This window comes from Thermobia domestica, chromosome 5 (genome assembly GCF_964235325.1).
Source record: "Thermobia domestica chromosome 5, izTheDome1.hap1.1, whole genome shotgun sequence".
NCBI lineage: Eukaryota > Metazoa > Arthropoda > Insecta > Zygentoma > Lepismatidae > Thermobia > Thermobia domestica.
Genome location: NC_137458.1, coordinates 1,166,252 through 1,191,744, shown reverse-complemented (window position 1 = coordinate 1,191,744; position 25,493 = coordinate 1,166,252). Strand labels below are relative to the sequence as shown.

Below are 25,493 nucleotides of genomic sequence, written 5' to 3'. Positions count from 1 at the left end.
TCGCTATGGATTTTCTCTCAGCATCGGTGAATGGAAGACCCATTTATTACTAGTTCCTCTGCATTATGGCCTAATGCTTCTGCCGTCGCTGTCAGAATATGTATTGCTGCTCTATCAGTGACCCTTTATCGATCAAGAACAACGCCAGTCTCTAAGTAATAAAATTAGTTTTTCCCCTTTTACATCTCTTGGAGGGTCCGGGCACAGACGCATCCAAATTTACATTTTGTCTAACATTCTCAACTGGGTTTTCCTCTTCATTACTTGAATTGCTCCATGTCTTTTGGTGTATAAAGTTAAAAGAAATACTTTTCAGAAGTGCATTTTCTTTCGCATTCCCCTTTCTTTTGAAGCCGTGCATATCCCTTTAGTTCTTTTCGCGCCAAACTCATGTCTTTACTTTTAGTCGTGTAAAAATTACTACCTGTGAAAAGGAGAAATCTTTTCACACTTAATAATTCTTACATTACTAAAGCTATCTTTAAAATAGTGCCAGATTTGTGCTTCTGGTAAAACGCTACCTCAAAATGATATTTCATATGACCTTCTTCCTATTTGAAATTTTGACCTGAATCCAAGATGGCGGATTTCAAAATGGCCACTATGACAGTACTATACAAAATTAGGTATGTTCCTTCCTTTATTTCTATTATCCAGGGTATCTTCGCATCCCCTTTAGCCGTTTCTAAATTACATGAGTTTATTCCAGATTTTTCCCATATACTATGTACAGTAATCGGATTCAAAATTGTAGGTCGGTTGGGGCACCATTTAATATTGTTCAATGAAGCTAATTTTTCTCCTGGATTAATTTAGTCCCATATGGAACCATTTTAGGGGGTGAGCCCAAAGAAATTCGGAAATCAAAAATTAAGGACCAACCTAATATATATATATATATATATATTAGGTTGGTCCTTAATTTTTGATTTCCGAATTTCTATTATATATATAAAGAGATATAAATATAAATCAATGGGGGAAAAAGATGGCAATTCATCATCTAAAGAAACACACACACACACACTTCCTTCCTTTAAAGTCTTTTTATTTTTTATTTTCGAAATCTACTCTGAAACGATAGCATTCAGTTTGCCACTACTCGATTTTGGTGTTGTTTGTCACAATATTTTCATACGGATTTATCAGATCATATTACAGTGAAGTTTAGCACATACCTAACGAAACAGCTAAGGATTACCAGGCACTTATATTCATATTGATTTAATGTGATTAAGTGGTATGTATTCTCGTCTTCCGGACAAATGAGGTATCATATACTAATTGCTAAAAAAAAAAAAAAAAAAAAAAAAAAAAAAAAAAAAAAAAAATCCTAAATTTTACGATAGCTTCGTCAATTGACATAATTGTTTAAATAGTAAGGTAGTTAGGGATCTCTTGCCTGTCAGATGTCAATAACAGATTAATAATTTTTTCTACAACAAGCAAGACTTTATTTTACATGAATTAAAGACCAAATACAAATTCAATTTATGCTCTTTCGCAGGAGACCATTTCGACAAGCTTGGAGCCTTATATAAATGACAGCGAGTTGGTACAAATGAAAAATACAACGTATGGTATAAATGTTAATTTTCCACTCATGTTGTGTAGATGCTTTCGATTACTCGACGAGATGCTGGTTGGTTGCTGAGATGATCCTTGGTCCTCTCCCTTACCTTTTTATATTGTATAAATTTCGTCAGTCAGACCCTGAGGTTCTCCATAACAGCCTTGTTTGTTCACTTAATTACTTTTTACGCTACGTGACTGCCGGAGAACCTCATTAGTCCACGATAAGTGTGACTGTTTATCCAAAATTCTTTTGTAACCTAATTTAAGTACACATACACTTTTTTTTTACATATAATTACTAGAAAACAATGTTAGTTATTTCACTAAACTTTTGTGATATATTCCTTTTCGCAATATGTTGAGCCAACTTTTTTTTTCAACTCATGTCATAGTTTCATTACAGACCCCCACTGATGAGGAACTTTTCCTGAACATCACCGTAGTGTGTGTCACTTCTTTTTTTTTTTTTTTTTCAACTCACAGTTGTGTAATGAAACTATGACATGAGTTGAGAAAAAAAAAAGGAGTGACACACACTACGTGATGTTCAGGAACAGTTCCTCATCAGTGGGGGACTGTAATGGAACTATGACATGAGTTGAGAGAAAAAAGCTCAACATATTGCAAAAAGGAATATATCAAAAAAAGTTTTTTTGTCAAATAACTAACATTGTTTTCTAGTAATTATATGTAAAAAAAAGTGTATGTGTACTTAAATTAGGTTACAAAAGAATTTTGGATAAACAGTCACACTTATCGTGGACTAATGAGGTTCTCCGGCAGTCACGTAGCGTAAAAAGTAATTAAGTGAACAAACAAGGCTGTTATGGAGAACCTCAGGGTCTGACTGACGAAATTTATACATATAAATAGGTAAGGGAGAGGACCAAGGATCATCTCAGCAACCAACCAGCATCTCGTCGAGTAATCGACAGCATCTACACAACATGGGTGGAAAATTAACATTTATACCGTAAGTTGTATTTTTCATTTGTACCAACTCGCTGTCATTTATATAAGGCTTCAAGCTTGTCGGATTGGTCTCCTGCGAAAGTGCATAATCTGAATTTGTATTTTGGTCTTTAATTCATGTAAAATAAAGTCTTGCTTGTTGTAGAAGGAAATTATTAATCTGTTAATTGACATCTGACAGGCAAGAGATCCCTAACTACCTCAATATTTAAACATAATTGTATTTCCTGTTTTAACGCAGTTCGTAAAATTACCTCATTTTATATAATGTAGCTACTATTTTTTCCGTTATGTTATGCGATTTAAAAACTGACATTTTTATACTTAAAGAAATGTAAAGATGAATCGAAAACTAGAACTACATTATGCTTATCATTATCATTATCATTATCATTATGCTTATCATATATAACTTCCTGACTCAAAGTGATATTATGACGTAAGTTTCATATTCACAAACATCTTGCTTGACCTTTCATTAACTTGTAATTTTATTTGATAGGTGTTGTTTTAACAAATTACAGGCTGTAATCAACGTACAATTTCAAAAATTCAGTTTTAGTACTCTTAAATTTGACTTAAATTAAGAAATTTTCATATTTACTGTATTCTAACAGGACAATATGCCTTCAAACAGCAAACACGTAATTAAAAGTAGATGCTGCTCCGGAGGGAAGTCACCGTTAAAAAATTAAAGTTTTCTTTCTTCAAGTGAGAGAGAAAAGATAACCTAATGGACTTACAAGACGTGGGACTCGATTGGAAACACTATTTTACGGGCCCCAGGTTTCCAACTAACTTGCATATATATATATATATATATATATATATATATATATATATATATATATATATATATATATATATATATATATATATAAAGGGCTTCGAGTAATATAACTTTAAGCCACATTTATACGTATTGTTCCGAAAAAAAAAAAGGAAATTTATCGCTGCACTACAATACAAATTAATGAAGGCAAGAACACCATTTACGATATTTACTGCCATCTAATCTCAATTTTTGCAAATTTGTCAACAGCAAAGGGTAGATTTTGTTTTTACAAATGCGGCTTAGCACTATATTGCCCCAAGCCAATTATCTATCTATCTATCTATATAATATATATAGGGTGCGAATTACCGGGAGAGATGAGGGGGAATTTTCCCCTCAATCGCATTTTCTCCCCCCCCCCAAAGAAGTCAGCTGAAGTATACTCACCGGGGATGCTCGCTTCCCCCCCCCCCAAACTATGCTCAGTACAACTCCAAATTTCTTCGGAATGATCGATGCAAACTATTCAGTTTTGGTCATTTCTACTTACAACCTAATTATCCACTATTTTCAACGTTGTTTAGTTGAACTATATTATTATGACTATGGTTGTTAGTTGCAACTGTACCTTCGTACCCTTCAGTTCGTCATCGTTCGTGAATTTGAATGTATTAATTGCATATAACAAAGCCACATATGGATTTATAAATGTTCTTAGCGGTTGGTCAAGAAGAAGTAAACAAATAGCTTCTTCCACCATACTTGGCGAAGTTCGGACATGCCATATTCATCCTCTACATTTGTATCGATTATCATCTTATTTTAATTTTTGTTATAACATGTTATTTCATTTTCCAGTGTACTCTTTGTTAGTACATGGTCTTCATTCCCTAGTAGGTTGTGTGTATGCAACTCAAAAGTTGCATTTAATTTGTGATAATTAGCATAGCAATTACTGCCTTTACAGCTTACGGAAATGAACTTTTGAAACTGTACTCAAAATCTGAGATATAGGTATTCTCTCGTAAGTATATGTTAACGTACATGCTGGGGATTCGCTCCTAATGAGCTGACATGTTAGTGAAGATGATTTTTAGGTGAATAAGCGCATAACTGAAGATTTGTTTCAGCATTTGTTAATACGACTGGTTCTACGTGTCATTGTCTGTGTCTGTATCATAGGTGTCCAAACTCGCGAGCCCGACGTTCGTGAGTTCGGCACTCACGCTCAACTGGGCTCGGGCTCAATAATTGAGCGCGAGCCCGAGTGAGCGCGAGCCCAGTTGGGAGAAGTGATCGCGAGCTCAAGTGATCGCGAGCCCAGTTGGGAGAAGTGAACGCGAGCCCGAGTGAGCGCGAGCCCAGTCCAGAGAGATGAGCGCGAGCCCGAGTGAGTGCGAGCTCAGTTGAGGGAAGTGAGCGCGAGCCCAGTTGGGAGAAGTGATCGCGAGCTCAAGTGAGCGCGAGCCCAGTTGAGAGAAGTGATCGCGAGTGCGAATGAGCGCGAGCCCAGTTGGGAGAAATGAGCGCGAGCCCAGTTCAGAAAAGTGATCGCGAGTGCAAATGAGCGCGAGCCCAGTTGGAAGAAGTGATCGCGAGCCCGAGTGAGCGCGAGCCCAGTTGAGGGAAGTGATCGCGAGCGCGAGTGAGCGCGAGCCCAGTTGGGAGAAGTGAGCGCGAGCCCGAGTGAGTGCGAGCCCAGTCCAGAGAGATGAGCGCGAGCCCGAGTGAGTGCGAGCTCAGTTGAGAGAAGTGAGCGCGAGCGCGAGTGAGCGCGAGCCCAGTTGAGACAGGTGAGCGCGAGCCCGAGTGAGCCCAATGGAAAATGGCCATCTATGCGGAGCTCCGCGTGACTGTGTAACGACCTCAGTCATGAACTCATGGTTTTGTTACAACTAACTTCGGTCTATTCTTCTTCAATTTTTTGAGGAGAGAGAAAAATGGCACTACTGGTTCAAACGGATACTGAAATTGGACACGCACTTTCGTTAAAAAAGAAATAAAAACCACGAAAATTCCCTCTTTGTAATTTAGCAAGAGGTATAATGTCAATAGGCCTTTTTTGGGGGGGAGGGACAAGCACTTGGCACACTTTGGATGGAAGTGCTCTTTCTAGATTCAATACTGCAAAATTAATAATAAAACGGAAATGGAGAGATGAAGTAAACCCCAAACTCGCATTAAGCTATGTCACTCGCATGGCGCATGATAAATGAGTTTTAATTCAGAAGCTGGATTCGAGAGAAGTAGGTAGCAATCCAGACTGGGGACCGTAGCAATGTGTGAAACACCACTGAAATAAAAGAAAGAATTTAGAACGTACGAAGACGAACACAAGTATCAGATTGTAACGGATTTTTTTAAAAAAATACATTTTTCTAGTGCTTCTGTAATGATTGATAAATGTACAGATCTGAAACTACATACATACAATCAGGGGCGGATCCAGGGGGGGGCGATCGGGGCGATCGCCCCCCCCAGAAGAGGAAACTTTCTTATATATATATAAATAAAACCCATCCCAAAGTTTGGAGCCCTTAAAAGTAGCAGTATGACAACCCACCGCCCCCCCCCAGAAGTCGGTCCTGGATCTGCCCCTGCATACAATCGTATTTATGCAACAAAACGACCGGGAGTAAAGTGAAATTAATCCGCCCTCACTTTTGACTCAATATTCTAATGTTAAATTATTTCATTTTATAGGATTATATGATACGGCAGTCTCCTCTATTCACATATAGCTTAACGTCCTTTTATCAACACGAACGCCGTGAGACATGGACTTACAGCTAACACAAGTTTTTACAAAACATGTGTTTGCTGACAGAAAACAAGTACGAGGGTACTGCCAACATTTCTGGTCTGAGATTGAAATATCTCGCCACTGGTTAATAAGTCGTTCACGACATGTAGTGCCATCCATGGACAAATTAACGTATGAATTTTAACTGTTTAGCTGCGACAGTTCGTTCGAACCTACCGTTTAAATCAGTTGCTGTCCGTTCAGCTTGCATACTGCATGACAATGCTCCAGTCCACATGACTGAGATTCAGCACCTACATACAGCTCAGATTTAGATTTAGCTGAATCATAGCAACTGCCTCAAATGAACTCATACAAATACACAGTTGAAGCTGAAACATTATTTTGTCCATAGATGGCATTAAATGCTATGAATGGTTTACTGCCAAAGGCGAGTTATTTCAATATGAGGGCGGAAACTTCTAGAAATATTCTCGTTGTCAAGTTCCCAATTGCTGCTATCCATCTAGACCTACGCAATACGTAGAAGCCTCACTATATTCCGAACAGATTTCTTCCGATTTGTTCTTCAGAAGTGTTTGTACGGCGCAATGTTAGAAGTTCCGTAGAGAAACTAATCATTGGACCTGTAGCGAACTGACATGGTCTTTGCCCACTCTGCGGAAGTTCCATTAATACCTGTGACAATGTTATTTCTCTATATACCTAGGGCAGGTCATAGCGCCTACAGACGTTCTACTCCGGAGGAATCACCACATTGGGGGACAAGCATTAAATTCTTTGATACAATACATTTCAAGGAATGCCGTCATCTGACAATGTCCTATCCCAACGCCACTGTCGCATCAGTAACTACGCAGCAAATATTTCCTAAATACACTTTGACGAATGGAAAGCAACAAATTCTGTCTTCAAATATACACTCAATTCTAACCTTATTGAGTTAGTGTTAATTAAAAAGAAAGTAAAAATTACAAAATAAATAAATATGTATAACACAAACATTGTTAAGTTGCAGTTGGATTACACTCAACGCATCACACATTGCATACAATGCGTTCCCTGAGTGATCATTGTTTCTGCTTCGTAAGCAGTTAATATACAACTAAGAAGATGGCAGAGTGGCAAAGGTAATAGCCACTTTCACCAGAGTCCAAGGCAATAGGCTCAGTCCCATTATGTAGTCGATAGGCTCAGTCCGATTATGTAGTCGACAGGCTCAACCCCATTATATAGTCGACAGGCTCAGTTCGATTATGTAGTCGACAACCTCAGTCCAATTATGTAGTAGACAAGGTCGGTCCGATTATGTAGATGAGCTAAAGATATTTATTAGGATCAAGTAAGTGGGTCTCACATTAAAATTGTAATGTAAATATGTTTGTCCATTACTCCACATAATAACTCGAACGGAAGTGAATATTTGAATTCTCTTTTTCAATAGATAGCAAAAGAGACTCTTCGTTAACGGAGTCAATTCTTTAACATCTTCACGGGTAACGGTGACTTTAATGGTGGCTACTCATATCCCATTTTACACTATTGAAACGAAGGTAGTAGAGGTTACACATCTCTCCGTTAGATGGCAGCAAACATCCTCAAGAGGTTGACATCTACTAGACGAAATTGAGACTTCTAATGCGTTGATCTTTTATATTGTCTACCAATATACTAATACACAGGTCCCGGGTTCGATTCTCGGTGAGGGCACTCGGTCGAAAAAGTGTAAAATGGTTTTTCGGGCCAGCCACCCCAGAATGAGGTTTTCCTGAGTTATTCTCATTCGCTAGGCAAATATCGGGGTAGTACCTAACATATAGGCCCCAGGCCACTTCCTTCCTTCCCTTACCCCAGATGGTGTGCTCGCCGAGGGACGTCATCCCTCAAACGTAACGAGCTAAATGGCCTTAGATGCCGAAAGTCCAGAAATCTAAATCCTACTAATACATACAGGGGTTTTCTATAATGTAATACTTCCTATTCACGTGTTATCATCTATAGCTGATCCAGAATGCAGGTTGATATTGCAATCAAATTACAGATAAGTACATCTATAGTACATCAATTGTATTAAAGCAAAAATTCTTCAGCAAAACAAATATGATGTGAACAAATATTTATTCAAATACATTTTTACTCAGGAAAGATAACTGAAAAATATTGCACATGAAAGTTCTTCAATAACACACACAAAGCGATGCGTCAATGAGAAAAAATTAATTCGTGAAAGTAGAATATACATTACGTCAACTCTCAAGCTTTATGGAAAACCGTCCATTAATCAGTACTGAATTGATAAGCTCTTTGATGACATTTCACACCGGCTTTCTATAAAGAAATTCCGACATCACAAAATATCAAGTAGATTCACAAAGCGTCGAAAATTTGTAATAGTAATATGTTTTATTTTTATGACCAAAGCAGAAAGAATTCGGAATGAGTGTTTATAACAAAAATTCTAATTTTATTGTTCGTTGACTGATTTTTCTAATTACGTACACTTTCTTCCTCAGATACTATCTTCTTCCTGCTATTCCCTTCCACAAGATCTCAACTTTGACTTGTGCGGTCCTGAGATCGAGTATTAATCGAGACACAAATAGGCACAAACTCACTATCGTGTGATAATCTAGGAGCTACTTCAATACCAAAACGAAATCTCCGGTACAAACTGCGACGACTACTCGTCACTAAAATAACAAACTTCTCTTCCTAGATAATTATTTTATTTTCTTATGATAGGAGGGTTCTCTTTTCTAGTCTAACATCCCATGACTATGCGCCCAACCTACGACAGACTGTGACGATGAGATAGATGATTACGGTAGAAGAGGAAAGTAGGAGAAAACGGGAGAACCACGAGAAAACCAACTCACACGCTGCTTGTCTACCACAACACCCACTTGGCGGGAGCTGGAATTGAACCAGGAACCTCATAGACAGAAGTAAGCACTGTACTATTGATCCATCCCGACTGGCTTATGGTAGAAAATAACGAAGATTCTTTTATATTACTTTGTTTAAATGGAAAACAAAATGTACGATTTTGCCATTTGGTTTGCTTTCAACGTAAGACAGCTACTCCATTTATATTTGTTTCCGTGCAATGCTGAAAGTTACATACTCTGAATTGAAGTACCAGTACTGTAATGAAGCACTAATCTTTTTCTTCAGTTTCTGTACGTAGGTTAATTTTCGGTGTTAAAAATACGGATTTGCCATTTAAATCCTCTTGCAAACTCCAAGCATAAAAAGTTTTCTTCCGCGGGGACTGCACATCTAATGTTGATGTATTCGGACAAGTGAGTTTCCGAATCCATCTAAAAAGCAGTGTGGGTAAGGTAATGACGTCTCTGAGCGAAAAACACGGTACAGAACAGTACTGGACTAGAAATGCATAAAATTAAAATCCCAATAAAACCATGAATGAGAAAATCCCAACCTTTGTCCAATTTAGTCTGATACAAGTTCAATCCTGAATTTGACTCCCTCGATTTTATGATTGGAAATGGCTAGGTGTTTTAATAATACTGAAATTTAAGAATCTTGATCCTTTTCTTCTTAGTCCAATGTTTCCCTTAATTACATTAATATATGGATCACAGCATTGACATAGTTTGATAAACTTCAACTTGGCCTGAGTCATTGAAAAAGTAGCTTTTAAAATCCACACAATATTTTAAATATTCATTGGTGATTTGTAGCCATATTTCGTAGCAACGTTATTCAGGCTATATGAAATTTAAGCCATAATGGTAAAGAGATACTGTGTTAGAGCTATTAGAATATTGTCATGTCAAATGCCTGTTTTTTTTTTTTTTTTTTTTTTTTTTAACCTATCCTGAGTACCACTTTCATATCCATTTTTCTTACCTAATTTGAATATAATTTCCAATTGGTTCCTCAATTTTTCCTCAGATCAGATCAATCTATAACTCGTGGGAAAAAAAATTACTGATAAATTGTTTAATCTTGTACAAGTTTTTTTTTTTTTTTTTTTTTTTTTTTTTTTTTTTTTTTTTTTTTTCATGTAGTAGACACATCAAATGATGCTGATTTTCTGTAGGGTTTATAATTGATTTTATTGTTTAGTTGGCTGAATCAAAATTCTCAAATTTATGCCATTTTCTAATACTATAGTAAATTCAATTTTTGGACATATTTGGTTCAATTGTTAAAAAGTGACTGTAATTGTTCTTTAGATTTACAGACCATAATGATGCCTTCAGGATATCTATACAGTGTGTCCCAGAAGTTTCGATACATAGGAAAAAACAAACATTTTTTAAGAGAACTATTTTTATTTGTATATGTTTTGCACGCCTACCGTTTCGATGCGTGTCCAGTACTTAGGACGTATAAGAAAGTCTCGAGTTATGCTGGTTCCCTTCGGGTAATTATGTTTTGTATCCTTTCCTGATATATCATGGAATTAAAATGTCCCCACCTGGCGATTTAGGAGGTCACTCCATAGGGCCATGCCGACCTATCCAAGGATCTGGAAACTGGTGATGTGATCACAGGTGTACGTATACATCAAAATATTTATTATTCTTATGTATGGAAACTTACGGCACACCCTGTAGTATTTCATTAATTTGAACTGTTCTTTTTTTTAATACGGTTTATTCCAAATGGTTCATTACGATGTATGCTAGTACAGGTAAAACGATGCTTTGCATAACCAGGTCTTCAAGTTTATATCTTCAACTCAAAGATCACACAGTTCTTATATCTCATTAACTTTACTACACTTTAACCATTGGCTACATTCCAAAGTTAAAATTTAAGCAATCGGCTACCGCAATGGTTATTAGAATTGGGGCTATTTTCGGTTAAGCAAGTAAGTAGGTGGCTTTTATTTGATTTTTAATGAGAGACTATGGGTCTTAAAGTATCCCCTTCTTTGTTGATTTTCGGATGACCATATATTATAGGTAAAGAGTATGCATCAATACATACAGCTTTTGCGATACTTTTAAAGCGATTTATTTTTTCCTATAAAAATGGACTCACCTGAAGAAAAAGTTGATTTTCTAGTATCGACCTGTCCACCTCTAGCAACGAACTATCCGATTTCTTTGCCATATTGCCACCACACTCTGTAACTCCTTTATTAGAATAGCGCTTCTAATGAAAATTTAATCCCGATCTGTAAGAGAATTGAAATAATATAAGTTTTACACCCGAAAGATGTCAGTAATTTATAAATATTCGTAAAGCTGACAAAGAGTTAACTTACCTGTACATTTCAAAAATTTACTCGACTAGACTACCAGTCAACTTTAGAAGGTAAAGCCCTCCTCTCTTGGGGATTTAATAATTAAAGCATTCTCAAACGATATTTAGCATTCTAAGGGTTTATGGTTGAAAGTAACGGAAAGAAGGACGTCGCGTAAAACATGTATGGTGCCATGTGTACACCACTTGAAGGAGTATAGTATATGGTTTGATATTTTCTCAGACAATACTGACACCGGAAGTGGTACTGATTTCTAGCGGTTTTAATAAGGAAATTAGTGTGGAGATAGAGTATATTCTTATAACGCTTAATTGATTGTAGAAAACCTCTTCCCACTATGTTATCGCTTTTTAATCTATAGAGATCAACGTTAAAACTGGAAGTATTTGATTTCTTCCACATCCGGTTTTAGTAGAAAGATTATAGTTGGGACGCAATATATTCTGGGGACTTTAATTGATTCCAGAAAGTCACTTCTCACTATCTAATACTATTTTCCCTCTACAGCGATCAACCATTAATTTCTACTACTTCCGGTTTGAAGAGAGAAGACAATACCTATTGTTAGAACGTAAAATCGATTCCAAGGAAATGCTTCGCTCTACCTCTAATAGTTTCTATTCTCTGTAGATCAATATTGAAACCGGAAGTTCTAATGGATTTCCATCAGTTGTGGTTTCAATCGAGAGTTACGGATGAACAATAAATGTATTCTTCGGACGTTACTAAACTGTGCTCTCGAGTACATAGTTGAAAATTCAAAATCTTACCTTGTACCCAAACTGCCGTTAGTGTTTAGAACATCATTCGACACAATGTTTCAATTCTCTTTGAAATCATACCAGAAATCATCATCTCTGAAATGCACGAATGTGTTTATTTTTATTTTTTAATTACATTACTATATCATTAAAACAAAAAAACAGAAAAGAAAAAGGAATAGATGCCTGCACTTGAGGATGATTCCAAAGACACTTGAAATATTGTGTCGAATGATGTTCTAAACACTAACGGCAGTTGGGGGTACAAGGTAAGATTTTGAGTTTCAACCTTGGCTCATTTAATCGATTGCAGAAAATTGTTGAATCTGCTACCTGTCACTGCTTTTGTTTTATATTGATCAACATAAAACCCGGAAATGGTTGATTTGTACTACTTCCGGCTTGAACATCACATCCATTAACAAATTCGATTCCTAACTTTTGCAGTTCCATATCCTGGCCAAAATTCATGGAGGTCCATAAAATACTTGTTGAAATTTTTTGTTTCCGGGACGGATAAACACAGTAAATATATAAAGAAGTTTTGGTAAACTAAATTCCTCAATGAAGGTGATGAAAAAAAAACTATTGAAATAAGAAAATAGGGGGGAAAATGAGAGAACCAAGAGAAAAATGTTGTCGATTATAAATCTACATAACTTAGGACACAATTACGAACCCTTCTAACCACTGAGCCACTACGGTTTCCTAAATCTATTCTGGAAACACTACGCAGAATGACAGTAAAAAATTAGAAGTTCAGTTTCGAAAAAGTTTATATAGTGAACCTACATACAGACAATCAAAATATAATATCGTGTCTAATATAACATGAAACAAAAGAAATCCGCAATATAACGTCTCATAGACATGTTCTTTCTCGTAAAGGAAACTTTGATTCATGAATATATATATATTGCATCCCAAGAGTATGCATCGAGGCTAAAGAAGACGGTGATAATTAGACAGATGATATTAATGCAATGAGGAGAAAGGAAGAATCACAAGAAAAACCACGCACATGGTGGTGTGTCCCCATCACAAGGCCCACTTGGCGGAAGTTGGGATTAAACCAGGTACCCAACGCACTAAAGGTGACTGTTCTACCCCTGAGCCACCGTGCCCCCACGAAAAAGTTAAAATCTTAAGTTTGCTACCAACGACATAGCCTCGAAAGAAGATTGCAACTAAATTTAATGTATCAGAACGTCTTGTACAGATTACTAGGAAACTGGTCAGTGAGCAGGAAATTTTACCAAATGTAGAGCACAAAAAAGGGAGCATCAGTGTCACCAGAGAAAACGGAAAAAGTTTCCCACTTTTATGAAGACGATGAATAAAGCCGTATTTGTCCAGGCAAGAAGGATTTCACCAGTACGTGTAGAAAATGTGATTGTTCAGAAACAGAAACGACTGTTGTTTAACGAGCTTTGCCATTAAGAATACACTCTTGGACATGAAGTGTACAAAGGAAACACTGTATTTATTTGATTTTGTACTGCTTTGTTGCTCAGTCAGCAATAATGAACCCTGAATACCATTGTCACGCACGTGCCTTCTTCGTATTTTCACCATGTCCTCACTTTTTTCTCCATGTAATATCAGTCCTGATTTTTTAAAAAACAGTTTATTCTCATACAGAATTACTTTGTGGCTTAAACAGCAACTTTCAGCACTTTGTCCTTCTGAGATATTACGCCCAAAAATGCCATAAATATTACAAACCCCTACTTTCGGAACCCCACAAATCTACGGCACCAATATCATAACGGGGGGATCTCTGCAGAAGCTTAACATACAATACTATTCAGCACAAAATTTATGAACTTCATTTTAATCCATTCCAACATACAGCCCCTTAAAAGTGCATTTTCGGTACTTTTCCTGGCGATTTCATGTATTAACTTTCAACCCTGCATATTCATTTAGAACCAAGAGTATATGTTCTCCGTGGATTTCAGGCTCTCCTGTAAAGATCCGTCTTTGTTTCGTGTTCGTCTCATTCTTACGTCCTGATCTGATCAACTGTAGTTTTTTGTAAACGCATGCAAATGCATAAAATGGCACTCTACTGAGAACAACGATGGCCGCCATTCCAGAACACTTACACTACGACAACGTGAATGGTTGAATGTTGTTATTGACTTCCTCGTACACAAGGTTCATCACACTCCAATTTTTATAATTTTCGAAGACGGTAGAGCAACCTGCTCTGGATTACTTTGTAAGGATTGACTCCACTAGAGACCGCATTATTCACTAAAACCTGAATATATCTGCAAACTTCGCAAAGATACTATACATAGCGTACAAAAATTGTATTTGCCTCTACGTCTTCGGCACTTTCAATGTCTCGTTACCTACCTATTTTCGCTCAGTCATCTGCTTAGCATTTCACGGGTGGTCATCAAAGTTCGATTCTTGTGTAAGTACATCTACGTAAGAATTCTTTTTCAAGAGAGGTTCAAAGACGATTTGGGTCTACTTGATATTAGCTTCAACTGGTGTCGCTCCTCTGCAGAATCCGGCATTACTATACAAGTGTATTACGCAAGTTCGCATTGCTGTAATATTCGTGTCCGACATAGTTATGTTTGTCGATTGTGCAATACCGCTAACTAAAACTGTGAAACACACTCAACTTGGTTGGACACTACAAGCTAGCTCTGACTTTAGTCTGGTTCAGAGCACAGGGAACTTAGTGAGCAAGCGTGAGCATATGCCATATATTTACTTGTAACGTTACTGTAAGAAACAGATATAACCAGATCATTTCCACAATCTATACAGTATTATGCTTGGCTATTTCTGTCTTTCTCGTTAATTAGAGATATGAACGGTACACGAAGAAGACTGCGATTTATGCGTTATATTCACCGTAATCTTAATCTGCACAAATTCGCGCTGAACGTAAAGTAAATTGGCGTTATCCTACTTTAGGCAACTATAGATCGGTAAAATTTACAAAAGAAATACTGTATTTAATGTTATTTCAAAAGGGGATACACAAGTAATCAAAACATATGGGTAAAATGTTGCAAAACGTAATCAAAGTTAACTTTTTTCATTACTTAAATGTCCATAAGGAAACCATGATGAACTGAATTTTTGTCAGTGCAGTGCGATAAGACATGATTCGTATCCATAAAGCTGTCCAACACGTAAGACATCTACCAACGTAAGGAAGGGAGTATTTTCTATTGTCGCTAACACGCATACCCACTGTTGCTGATGCGCCTGCTCCTTTCAGAACCATCCCCACACTAGCTCATCGGCTTCACCCTGCCCTTACCAGCTCAGATTCAGTTTTTTCTTTTGATGGCCATCTAGTAACGTTGGTTTGTATTTTTTGACATGCAAGCCCAGTTTAGGTAAACATATTTACACCATACAATATTCACTTCTTTGATACGGATCTTCACTCTTACTACCTTAAAAGTATTTCCTAAGTATAGATGCTCTACTAGGTGCAGAATCACTTCAGGAGGGTTTACCCACTATGGATATAAATTCAGCAAACTTAGATCATGGAAACTACAGTGAAAAAAACACTAACCAACTTATTGGTTTTTAGTGACAACCTAGCACAGGTTTTATGCATTAGTTTTTATGCTATACATCCAGATGCTATATTCATACGCAAATCGTGAAAAAAAAATCAACAATTACTCCTGGTGGCCGCCTTGAAATTTATCTTTGCTAAATGACCCAGCGCGAATCTTTTGTAGAACAATAAGAAAATTAGTGGAAGAATTATAATTTTTCAAGGGTTAAGTTCCAAAGTTGGGCGTCCGTTTCCAGCAATTTTTTTAAAATTTACAGGAAAGATATGGATAATTTGATCGTTTCTGTGCTTAATATGTGAGAGTCTCGAAAAATCTGTTTATTTGTTATATATAAGCGGCTATAAACATGGGACTATACGGCGAGCGGAGGGAACTACTTGGCGCAAGGTAACCGAACAGTTGCATTGTGAGAAAAAAACGAGCATTTATGTTATCAACGTGGCGAATGTACAAGGGCAATGAACTAACAGTTTTAACATTTCTGAAGCAATACGTTCATAACGAGCAAAATCTTTTAAAAGTTTGTGAAGAGCACGAATTAATGAACCCAATAACAAATTGCAGAAAGTGTGCAAAGGAGATAACAGCGAAAAAACGTGGCGAAAGCAGACGCCCAACTTCGGAATAAATGCCTTTTTCAACAATTATTATGAGTTGTGTGCTAAAACTTGACATGCAGGACGCATTTCTGCCTTATTATGCATACAGATCACCCAATATATCGTATACTTCACTATCAATTATTGAAGATATTGTCATCGAGCTCTATCCACAGGTCGATTCTCTGTATTTAATTGGCGACCTGAACTGTGACCAAACTTGCATAAACAAACCTGAAACGGTATATTTAAACTCAATATTAAATAGGGTAAATCTTATTCAAATAATTAATGAGCCTACTAGGATAACTGAAACAAGTGAATCTTTGTTAGATGTTATTGTTACTGATAACAGAGACAGACTGGCGTTGCATGGTGTTAGTCCCCCTATTGGAAATTCTGATCACTGTGTTATATACATGGTTCTTGATATTAATAAACCGCCTAGCCCGAAACCTGAAATTCTTAGCTGTCGAGATTATAGTAGTTTTGATGAAAATCTTTTCCTTAGCGATGCTCAATACATACACTGGGAAAACATTGAGTCATTTGAAACAATAGACGGTAAGGTTTCCTTTGTACAGGACGCATTAACACATATATTCGATGCACATGCTCCTATTAAAAAGATCAAGCTTTCTAAAACTAAACTCCCATATCTCTCAAGTAATACCAAGCTATTAATGAAATTGCGTGATCGAGCACATCTCAAGTTCAAGCGTACCAAAACCCAACAAGATTGGGAAGAGTTTAAAAGGCTTAGGAACTTTACAACGTCAGTGGTTCGACAAGAAAAAATTGCTTACTTCTCTTATCGTATTAAAAACTGCACTGCAGTTAAAGACAAATGGAAAGTAATACAAGAGCTGGGTCTTTGTAACAGGAACAATGACGTAGCACTTTCCAGTGAAATCAATGATCCAGATGTTATTAATGATCATTTCGTCAGTCTTCCTGGTTTGCCTCCTATTAATTCTGAGAGAGTTGACAATCAAACTAAGAAATTTCTGTCTAAAAAACATCCACAGCTACAGACAACATTTCTATTCAACCCAATAAATGAATCCGATGTGAGAAAGGCGGTGCACAGCATAAAATCTAACTCAGCTGGCCTTGATGCAATAAGCACTAAAATGATCAAATTAGCGTTGCCATTCATACTATCACCACTAACGAAAATAATTAATTATTCACTAGTTAACGGCTGCTTTCCTACTGCCTGGAAAACAGCAAAAGTGGTACCGCTACCAAAGAAACCCCGCGTAACTTCCTTAAACGAGCTACGTCCAATTAGTATCTTACCAATAATGTCAAAGATCGTAGAAAAATTAGTAAACCAGCAATTATACGACTATGTAAATCATAATAATATTATCCCTATTATTCAATCCGGTTTTCGTAAGCATCATAGTACTGTCAGTGCGATGCTCGAGGTAACAGATGGGATATTAAACGCAGTTGATAACTCTCAAGTTGCAATCATAGTCCTCTTAGACCTAACCAAGGCCTTCGATCTAGTTAATCATAACCTGTTGTTGGCTAAACTAAGGTATTATAAATTTTCTGATACCGTCATAAACTGGATTGAAAGCTACTTACTAGGCAGGAAGCAACAAGTATATCTTAGGACAGCTCAAAATCCCTTATCTTCGTCACTCGTTATAAACAAAGGAGTACCTCAAGGATCAATCTTGGGTCCCCTTTTATTTTCTATTTACATTGCTGACCTCATAGATTCCATTAAATACTCTACTGTGCATTGCTACGCGGATGACACACAACTTTGCATCATGTCATCACCACAAAATATTGAACAAACTGTAGAACTTGTTAATAGAGATTTGACCTCTGTATCTGAATGGTGTACTGATAACGGTCTTGCCATCAACCCAAGTAAGTGTACATTTACGATTATAGGAACCTCACAACAGTTGAGTAAAATCAAGGCAGCAGATCTAAAAATAAAAATTATGGACACTTATATTTCTTACTCTACCCATGTGAAAAGCTTAGGACTCATATTGGATAAGGAACTAAACTATAATAATCATATATCTACTCAGTGTAATAAAGCTATTACTTTATTACGTCGACTTTACAAAGCCAAAGACTTTCTATCTCAGTCTATGAAATTATATCTCATACAAGTTCTTGTTTTACCGTTATTAGACTACTGTGACGCTGTATATGGACCATCTCTCTCTGTTTACAATTCTAAAACTATACAGAAAATACAGAACTCGTGCATTAGGTTTGCCTTTAACTTAAAGAAATCGGAACATATCCTACCAGTGCTAAATAGAAACGACATTTTAACAATGTCGAGAAGAAGATATCTACGCTATAGTTGTCTGATATATAAAATCCTTAAAAATCAATCCCCACTATATTTATATTGTAAATTTACAAAGCGGTCACAAATTCACTCTCACGTTACGCGTAACAGTGAGAAATTCAATGTAGAAAGACTTAAACTGAAGATAGTGCAAGGATCATTTTCTAGAGCAGGTCCGAGAGTATGGAATGCGATACCAAAAGCTCTCACGGAAATAAAGTCATTTAATTCATTTCGTAATTCATTAAAATCACATTTGATGAAATCCCAGCGACTGACCTCTGGCACTTACATGTACCAGTTTTATGTAACAGCTTAGCTAAATCCAACAATATCGATACTTTTTATTGCATATGTCACTTGTTTATTTTCTGATTTATTCTTTTACTTGTATTTTTTAAAGTTTTTTTTTCTGTTCCTTTTGATGTGTAATGTTTAATATTGTATTCTTTTGACAAGGGTTAGGTGGTAGAGCAGCCATGGCTGAACCTCGCCCGCTTCAATAAAGACATTTTCATTTCATTTCATTTCATTTCATTACTTGTACATTGGTTTTCCAAACTAATGAAACATTCTTCCGTAAATATTTCAAATCTATGTTAACCTGAACCAGAATAGCACTTTTCTTGCACTGTCATTTTTACGGTACATATCCTCGTGCTGTATTTTTGTTAGGTCCTCTCAAAGTGAATCTGCGCCCAGAAATACAACACTCATTTCGGTCTTTTCCATGAGAAATAATTTATAAGAGAATAGTCCAGTACGTTAACAAAAAGAAAAAGAAAAGAAAGTGCATAACTCATAAATTGAAGTATGGTACCTGACATACTATAACACGAACAAATTAATTGCCTATTATTTCCAAGAAAAATTAACGATATAGGCTATTTAGGAATAGCCCTATTTGAATTACAATGAACAAACGAAGTTCGAAATTCGTTATTGTAAACAAAAGTAACTTCACTTCGTTTATTGTTAGTTATGATCTAGTGAAATGAAATACAAGTTCAATAAATACTGGCATGTTAATATCTCATATGAAACATGCAATTATTTCAAACGATACGAACAAATTTAATGCAAAATTATTTACAAAACAAAAATGCTGGAACCTATATCCTCATACTCTAAAACGTAATAAACTAGCATCTCTTTGTTTCACTTACCGAAATCAAATAAATCCTACATTTGCCAAGTTAGATAGCGTACTTTATTGATTATTTCACGTAAAACATGTGGAAACTTATTTTTCTTATCTGAAAGACGTATATTTTTCTTATTTGAAATTTACAGGTGTTCAACTGATGAGGCGTCTGCTCAACTTCATCTGAAACTTCATGTGTTTATCACAAGGTGGCAGCATACGTAATCAAAGAGAGTCATGGCTGATGAAGAGTCAACATTAGATGCATTTTGTGGAAGTAAATTTTGGGTAAGTTACAAGAATCGCTACTATAAAAGTACATACCTTTATTATATGAGTTAATTAACAGATACACTTAATGTATTTATGTTTTTTAAGTCATATGTTGGGTAAAGTATGTTCTCCGAAAACCGGTTTTTTAATCTTCCAGTTCAAAACAAAGCATTACCTGAGAAAAGTAATGATAAATTATAAAGTCGAGAAGCACGGATGACTAGCATAACTATAGAGAACTTTGTATTGCAACTAGCTTTTGTACTATAATATATATAGGAATCGATGAACTTAGTGCACGGAAGTGTGTCTGTTGTAAAATCTGATATAGGTGGGTTGATTATATGATAAATTTTCCTATTTGCTTTCAACACTTCTAGTACATTGCAATAATATTAAGGATTTTAATCTTATTAAAGAATGTCTTTCAAAAACTGGTGTTAGGAGTAACTCATGGTCTACGATGCAGCCCTCTATTGCTTCTATTGACATAGACCTACTCCCTCACTTGGGAAAAAGTAATGTTAATTTTAAAAATGTACTGGGATATAGTATACATGAAGCTACATCAGTTCCCGAAAGAGCACGACGCTCATACTTTTAGGGATTATTCATTGAGTATGTACGAACTTACAAAGGGGGTAACAAAGCGACTTTTACTTACTTATCGACTGATACGAAAATAAAAAAGAACGTACCTGTACTTTATATCTCATGTGTAGTGCCCTTGTACTTTATCTATGACTATGTGCGTGTGTGTGGAGGGGGAATTTAACGCATATCGCATGTCTTGTGCACATGGATACTTCTTACTATTGCACTACGTAGAAAATTTATTGTATTTCATGTAGAAGTACTCAATAGACTGGCTTCCATACGTCAGCCCCCAGCTCTTCGTTAAATTGTCAGTTTATTGTATATAAAGAACATTTAGTTCCTGCGTGGTTTAAATTTTTTCAACTAATGTAACATGCATCCGCATTCAACACCCTAAATAAACTCGTTTAGATAAGGATTTTGTGAGGTTTTTGAAGAAATCTTTAGCATTGATAAATTTTAAGGGGATTACCAGAAGTAATAGTTGAAAGATTACAATTGTTTTACGATTTTCATATAAATACTGCACCCGGATGTATGGCATAAAAGAAACCAGCTCGTTCTAGGTGACCACTAAAAAGTACGAATGGTAATCGAATCAGGGCAGGGCGAAGCAGGCGCGTCAGCGACGGTGGTATATACGTAAACGCGGGTACTGAAAACAAGTAGGTTTTGGTAATGGTACGAATTTCAATAACACTTGGCATGATTTCATACTAGTGACGCTTCACTTGTAAACATGAAATACCGTACAGCTTCTGTACACTGTTCAGAGATACACCGCCGCTGAAAAATATTATCTAATGCAGTTACATTTCATAGACATTCTCTTACTTTACCTATCGTAAAGTACTTGTAACCATTTTACACTAGTAACTCTGCACTTGTAAACCTAAAATATGGCTGTGTTACTTTGTATTTAATTTTGTCGTCTGTAGAACTTTGTTCCTTATAAGTATTGCTTTTCATGCAGAGTATTGAATTTTGCGTGTAAATTTTCCAAAATATGTTGTGCCAAAACCTAAGGCTAAATAATTACGAAGAAATATCTTATATTGTTGTCAGTTTTTCGAAAATTGCCACGAACACTATTAATCATTAAAATTATATTAGTTTCCATGTGATGTAATAACAAACTGATGTCTTTAGTTCATATCTTGCTGATGTGATGGTTGGACTATGAAAATTCAGGAGGGCACGAATATTGCACAGTCATTGAATCACAGAGAATATTATCTATGTGACGTAGTTATTGATGTGCTTTTGTTATAAACAAGTAATTGCAGGGTAATGTTTGCATCTAAACTGTTCCGTCAATGAGCAGATACTAAATTTCTTCAATTTGTTATATTTTTAGACTACCACTTGTTTATGAATAGCATACTAATTTTTTTATGTATTTACTTTCAGGATCTTAATGCTACCTGGTACACCGACTCCCCTGATTTCACACAATGTTTTCAACAAACTATATTAGTTTGGATTCCGTGTGGATTTTTGTGGGTGTTCGCACCTCTCGAGACTTACTACTGCCTGCGAAGCAAAAACAGAAACATTCCATGGGGTTGCTTAAATATAACAAAACTAGTAAGTCTAATTCATACAGCAATGAGCGGGAAGCATTTATTCAAATTATAATACTTTTACCTTGCGTTCACTTTTGAAGTAGTTGGTGGTTGTTAAATAATTTCAGCCTCTGCTATACTTCCTTCAGTAATTTCTTGAAAGTCACTACACTTAATTTGCAGTGTTTTTTGCTAAGTATGGAATAGGTTTAGATGAATAGATTGAATATCACTTCCTGTGCAATAACAAGCAGTGAATGAATGTGGTAAGAATATTATATCTAATATGAATCGTATGGCATTCGTATGTGTTGCAGATATTACTGCTATATATAAAGAGATAATGATGTACAAAGGATAAAAAATGCATGATTTGACCTAGAATGGAGCCCAGGTTTCCTACGACTATTTTAATGACTGATAGAATTTATAGCTGTGCAGGTAGCAGACTGGGTCGCGCTTGTGGGGTAAGAGATTAAACCGAAGAGGTTAAATGTAAAAAATCTGTATATTTGACTGTGATGTATATAAATGTGGAGATGAGCTGTTAGTTTGATGGCCGTAATCCACGTTACTGCTGTTGGTTTGAAAATCCATGTTATCTTTAAAAGACGGAAATAAGTTTGAATGTATCACTGTATTTTAATTCTACTGAGGCAGATCATATAAACGAACGCCGTATTCTTGTGGAAATGAGGTAAAATTTACGAATAAATGTTTTCTTATATTATACTATCTCATGTATTTATATATATATATATATTTTTCAGTTTGTCACGATCCTCCTCATCTGTGTTGTTCTGACTGATCTAGGATATGCCTTATATCGTAATCATGCAACTGAAGACATAGTACCTGCAGTTGAACTATATACACCTGTAATCAAATTTGTTTCTTTTGTAAGTAGCATTATAATTAGAAAAGCTAGAATCCATTACTTTAATTTGTTGAGATTCTATGGTTTAATAGTGTTTGTTTTGCCTTCAGCGAAGTGATATACTGGTCAGAAATTTAGAACAAGTTAACAGTAAGAATTTCTAAGTCGCTAAGAAAAATGATTTCTAAGCTGCTGAGGTTTTAATGGCTGTTGGCCTGGTAAAGTATAATTGAGAAAAAAAAATTGTATGATCAGTTGAAGGACAATGCTATTTATTATAAGTATTATATAAATTTATTTTCCAGTGCTGCCTATTAGTGTACTATTTAGGATGAAAATCGTCTCATTCTGTGAGACAAACTTGTATAAGACAGTCAATGGTGAAATCTTTTTTAACGTTTCCTGATTGCTAAGTTTTGCTCCTATTAACACTGTTGCAAGAATTTTTGGGGTAAATACATCTCGCCGTTCAAAATACAGTACCAAATTTTGCAGGCAGAGACCTGATAGTACAAGTACAAAAATGGTAACCGGTATGTACGACACGTGACAACGCGGCGACAGCGGTGCAGATCTGGCGACATTCAGTAACTTGTGGGCCCACCATCAGGGATTGGAACGACTGCATCCCCCACCAAGACAGAAGAGAAACGTGTCCAGCCAGGAAGTGGAGGACAGTATGCGCAACATAAGGGCGCACGTTGTCCCGCTGGTACTTAGCCACCGACAAGACCTGCACTACACAAACCACAATCGGGTCCAACGCTTCGGCAATGTACAGTTGGCTGGTCAATGCGTAGGAGGCACGAATGGGCACGGTGGTAATGCAGGGCTTCTTCCAGCCTGGTGCCACAGTACCACCAGATACGGGTGGAGTAATCATGATGCTGCAGATAGGAGCGGGATTCGTCTGAAAAGAGGATGTCTTGCCATCAGTGGGGAAGGAGGGCTTCCGGGCTTAAGCCCCCCCCCCCCAATCTTACTGTAGTAAAGTATATGAAATATCTTGCAGAATTTTCACATTTTCAGGCAAAGCCTCTCCCCCCGAAAGTTAGCAAATCCCCTCCCGAACAAAATCGTAAATACGCCACTGCCTGCCATTCATCTCTCCATGTGAGACGTCCGCGACATCATCCTAGTATCCCATACCAATGATGTGCAGTCAGTGGGCGCCGTACAAATTTTCCCCTTTCTAGAAGTCGATTAGAATTAAGATTACGAATTAGATATCGGTTCACTTAAGAGGGATGGCGTCCCTCGGCGATCACACTATCCGGGGAAAGGGAACGAAGGAAGCGGCCGAGTGACTCCGCCTGGAACCGAACCCGGGACCGCTCGCACCAAAAGCGAGAGCGTTAGCGACTACGCTATGCAGGGTCACTCTAGCAGTCGATGTAAAACTGTTCGTGCTAATACTGGGTGTTATGCCACAGCATTTAGTGCTTACGCAATTGTGCATGACGTGGCGATCTGATATCCGCCAGAACCTTACCGATAACTGTCTTTCCTAGCTGTCGTTGGAATCTGGCATGTCGCTGCATACACTGGATGCATTTGATACGAGAACGATTGTCACGGAAGGATAAGGTGCACTCTTAAGGGGGCAGACTACTGAATATTTTTGAAAAACTAATAATTTTTCTTTTGCCCGTTTTTCGTAAGTGGAAAGAGGTAATAAAATGTAACTTACCACAATAATAGATAATGCTATTTTACACCCGAAAATACGGGTCGAAAGAATTTTCAGTGTTGCCATCCATAGAAATAACAGTGTGACCAGAATTTGAATTACTCAAAAATCTAGGTAAAGGCAGCGACTAGAAAAATAAACTCAACGGTAATTGATGACTTATCGTGCTCTCTATCCTTCTTGTTTACTACTTTTTAAATAATATTTCTATTTATTTTATAAACCTTACATAAATTCTTACAAAATAAATAAGTCATTACAAAATAAATAGAAACATCATTTCAAAAGTAGTAAACAAGAAGGATAGACAGCATGATAAGTCATCAATTACCGTTGAATTCATTTTTCTAGTCGTTGCCTTTACCTAGATTTTTGAGTAATTCAAATTCTGGTCACACTGTAATTTCTATGGATGGCAACACTGAAAATTCTTCCGATTTGTATTTTCAGGTGTAGAATAACATTATCTATTATTGTGGTAAGTATGTTTTATTACCTCTTTCCACTTACGAGAAACGGGCAAAAGAAAAATTATTAGTTTTTTTCAAAAATATCTAGTAGTCTGCAGCCTTAATAAACAATCAAAGGCCAAAACCTTCTTGAACGACTACCGCATTTGACGAGGAATCTTCTGATTGTATGCACACACTTAGTCATATCATCCTTCGTATGAACTGTCTGTCTGCCTGGCCTCCGTTTGTTGTCATTATATGTCACACACGGTGTTCCTTGTTCTTCACGGCACTGTCGTCTTGATC

At 36.6% G+C, this 25,493-nt stretch overlaps 2 protein-coding genes across 10 annotated transcripts in view; one reads left to right on the top strand and one right to left on the bottom strand.

Annotated features, from left to right (window-relative positions):
- Nucleotides 1-19,895, bottom strand: part of Pih1D1 (PIH1 domain containing 1) — a 193,825-nt gene extending 173,930 nt beyond the window's left edge. The window contains exons 1-2 of one of the 2 annotated variants that reach the window (XM_081758094.1): nucleotides 19,756-19,895; nucleotides 11,103-11,238 (exon numbers count right to left, since the gene is read on the bottom strand). In XM_081758094.1, the coding sequence (XP_081614220.1) occupies nucleotides 11,103-11,174 (72 nt within the window). In that variant the 5' untranslated portion in view covers nucleotides 11,175-11,238; nucleotides 19,756-19,895. Of the gene's footprint in view, nucleotides 1-11,102; nucleotides 11,239-19,409; nucleotides 19,530-19,755 lie in introns of those variants that run through there. The other variant, XM_081758095.1, reaches the window with a different exon arrangement.
- The window catches only part of MRP (Multidrug-Resistance like Protein 1), a 301,358-nt gene that overhangs the window by 116,162 nt on the left and 159,703 nt on the right, over nucleotides 1-25,493 (top strand). For 7 of the 8 annotated variants that reach the window (XM_081758089.1, XM_081758090.1, XM_081758088.1 and 4 more), the window contains exons 1-3: nucleotides 19,885-20,021; nucleotides 22,014-22,190; nucleotides 22,939-23,067. In XM_081758089.1, the coding sequence (XP_081614215.1) occupies nucleotides 19,971-20,021; nucleotides 22,014-22,190; nucleotides 22,939-23,067 (357 nt within the window). In that variant the 5' untranslated portion in view covers nucleotides 19,885-19,970. Of the gene's footprint in view, nucleotides 1-19,882; nucleotides 20,022-22,013; nucleotides 22,191-22,938; nucleotides 23,068-25,493 lie in introns of those variants that run through there. The other variant, XM_081758084.1, reaches the window with a different exon arrangement.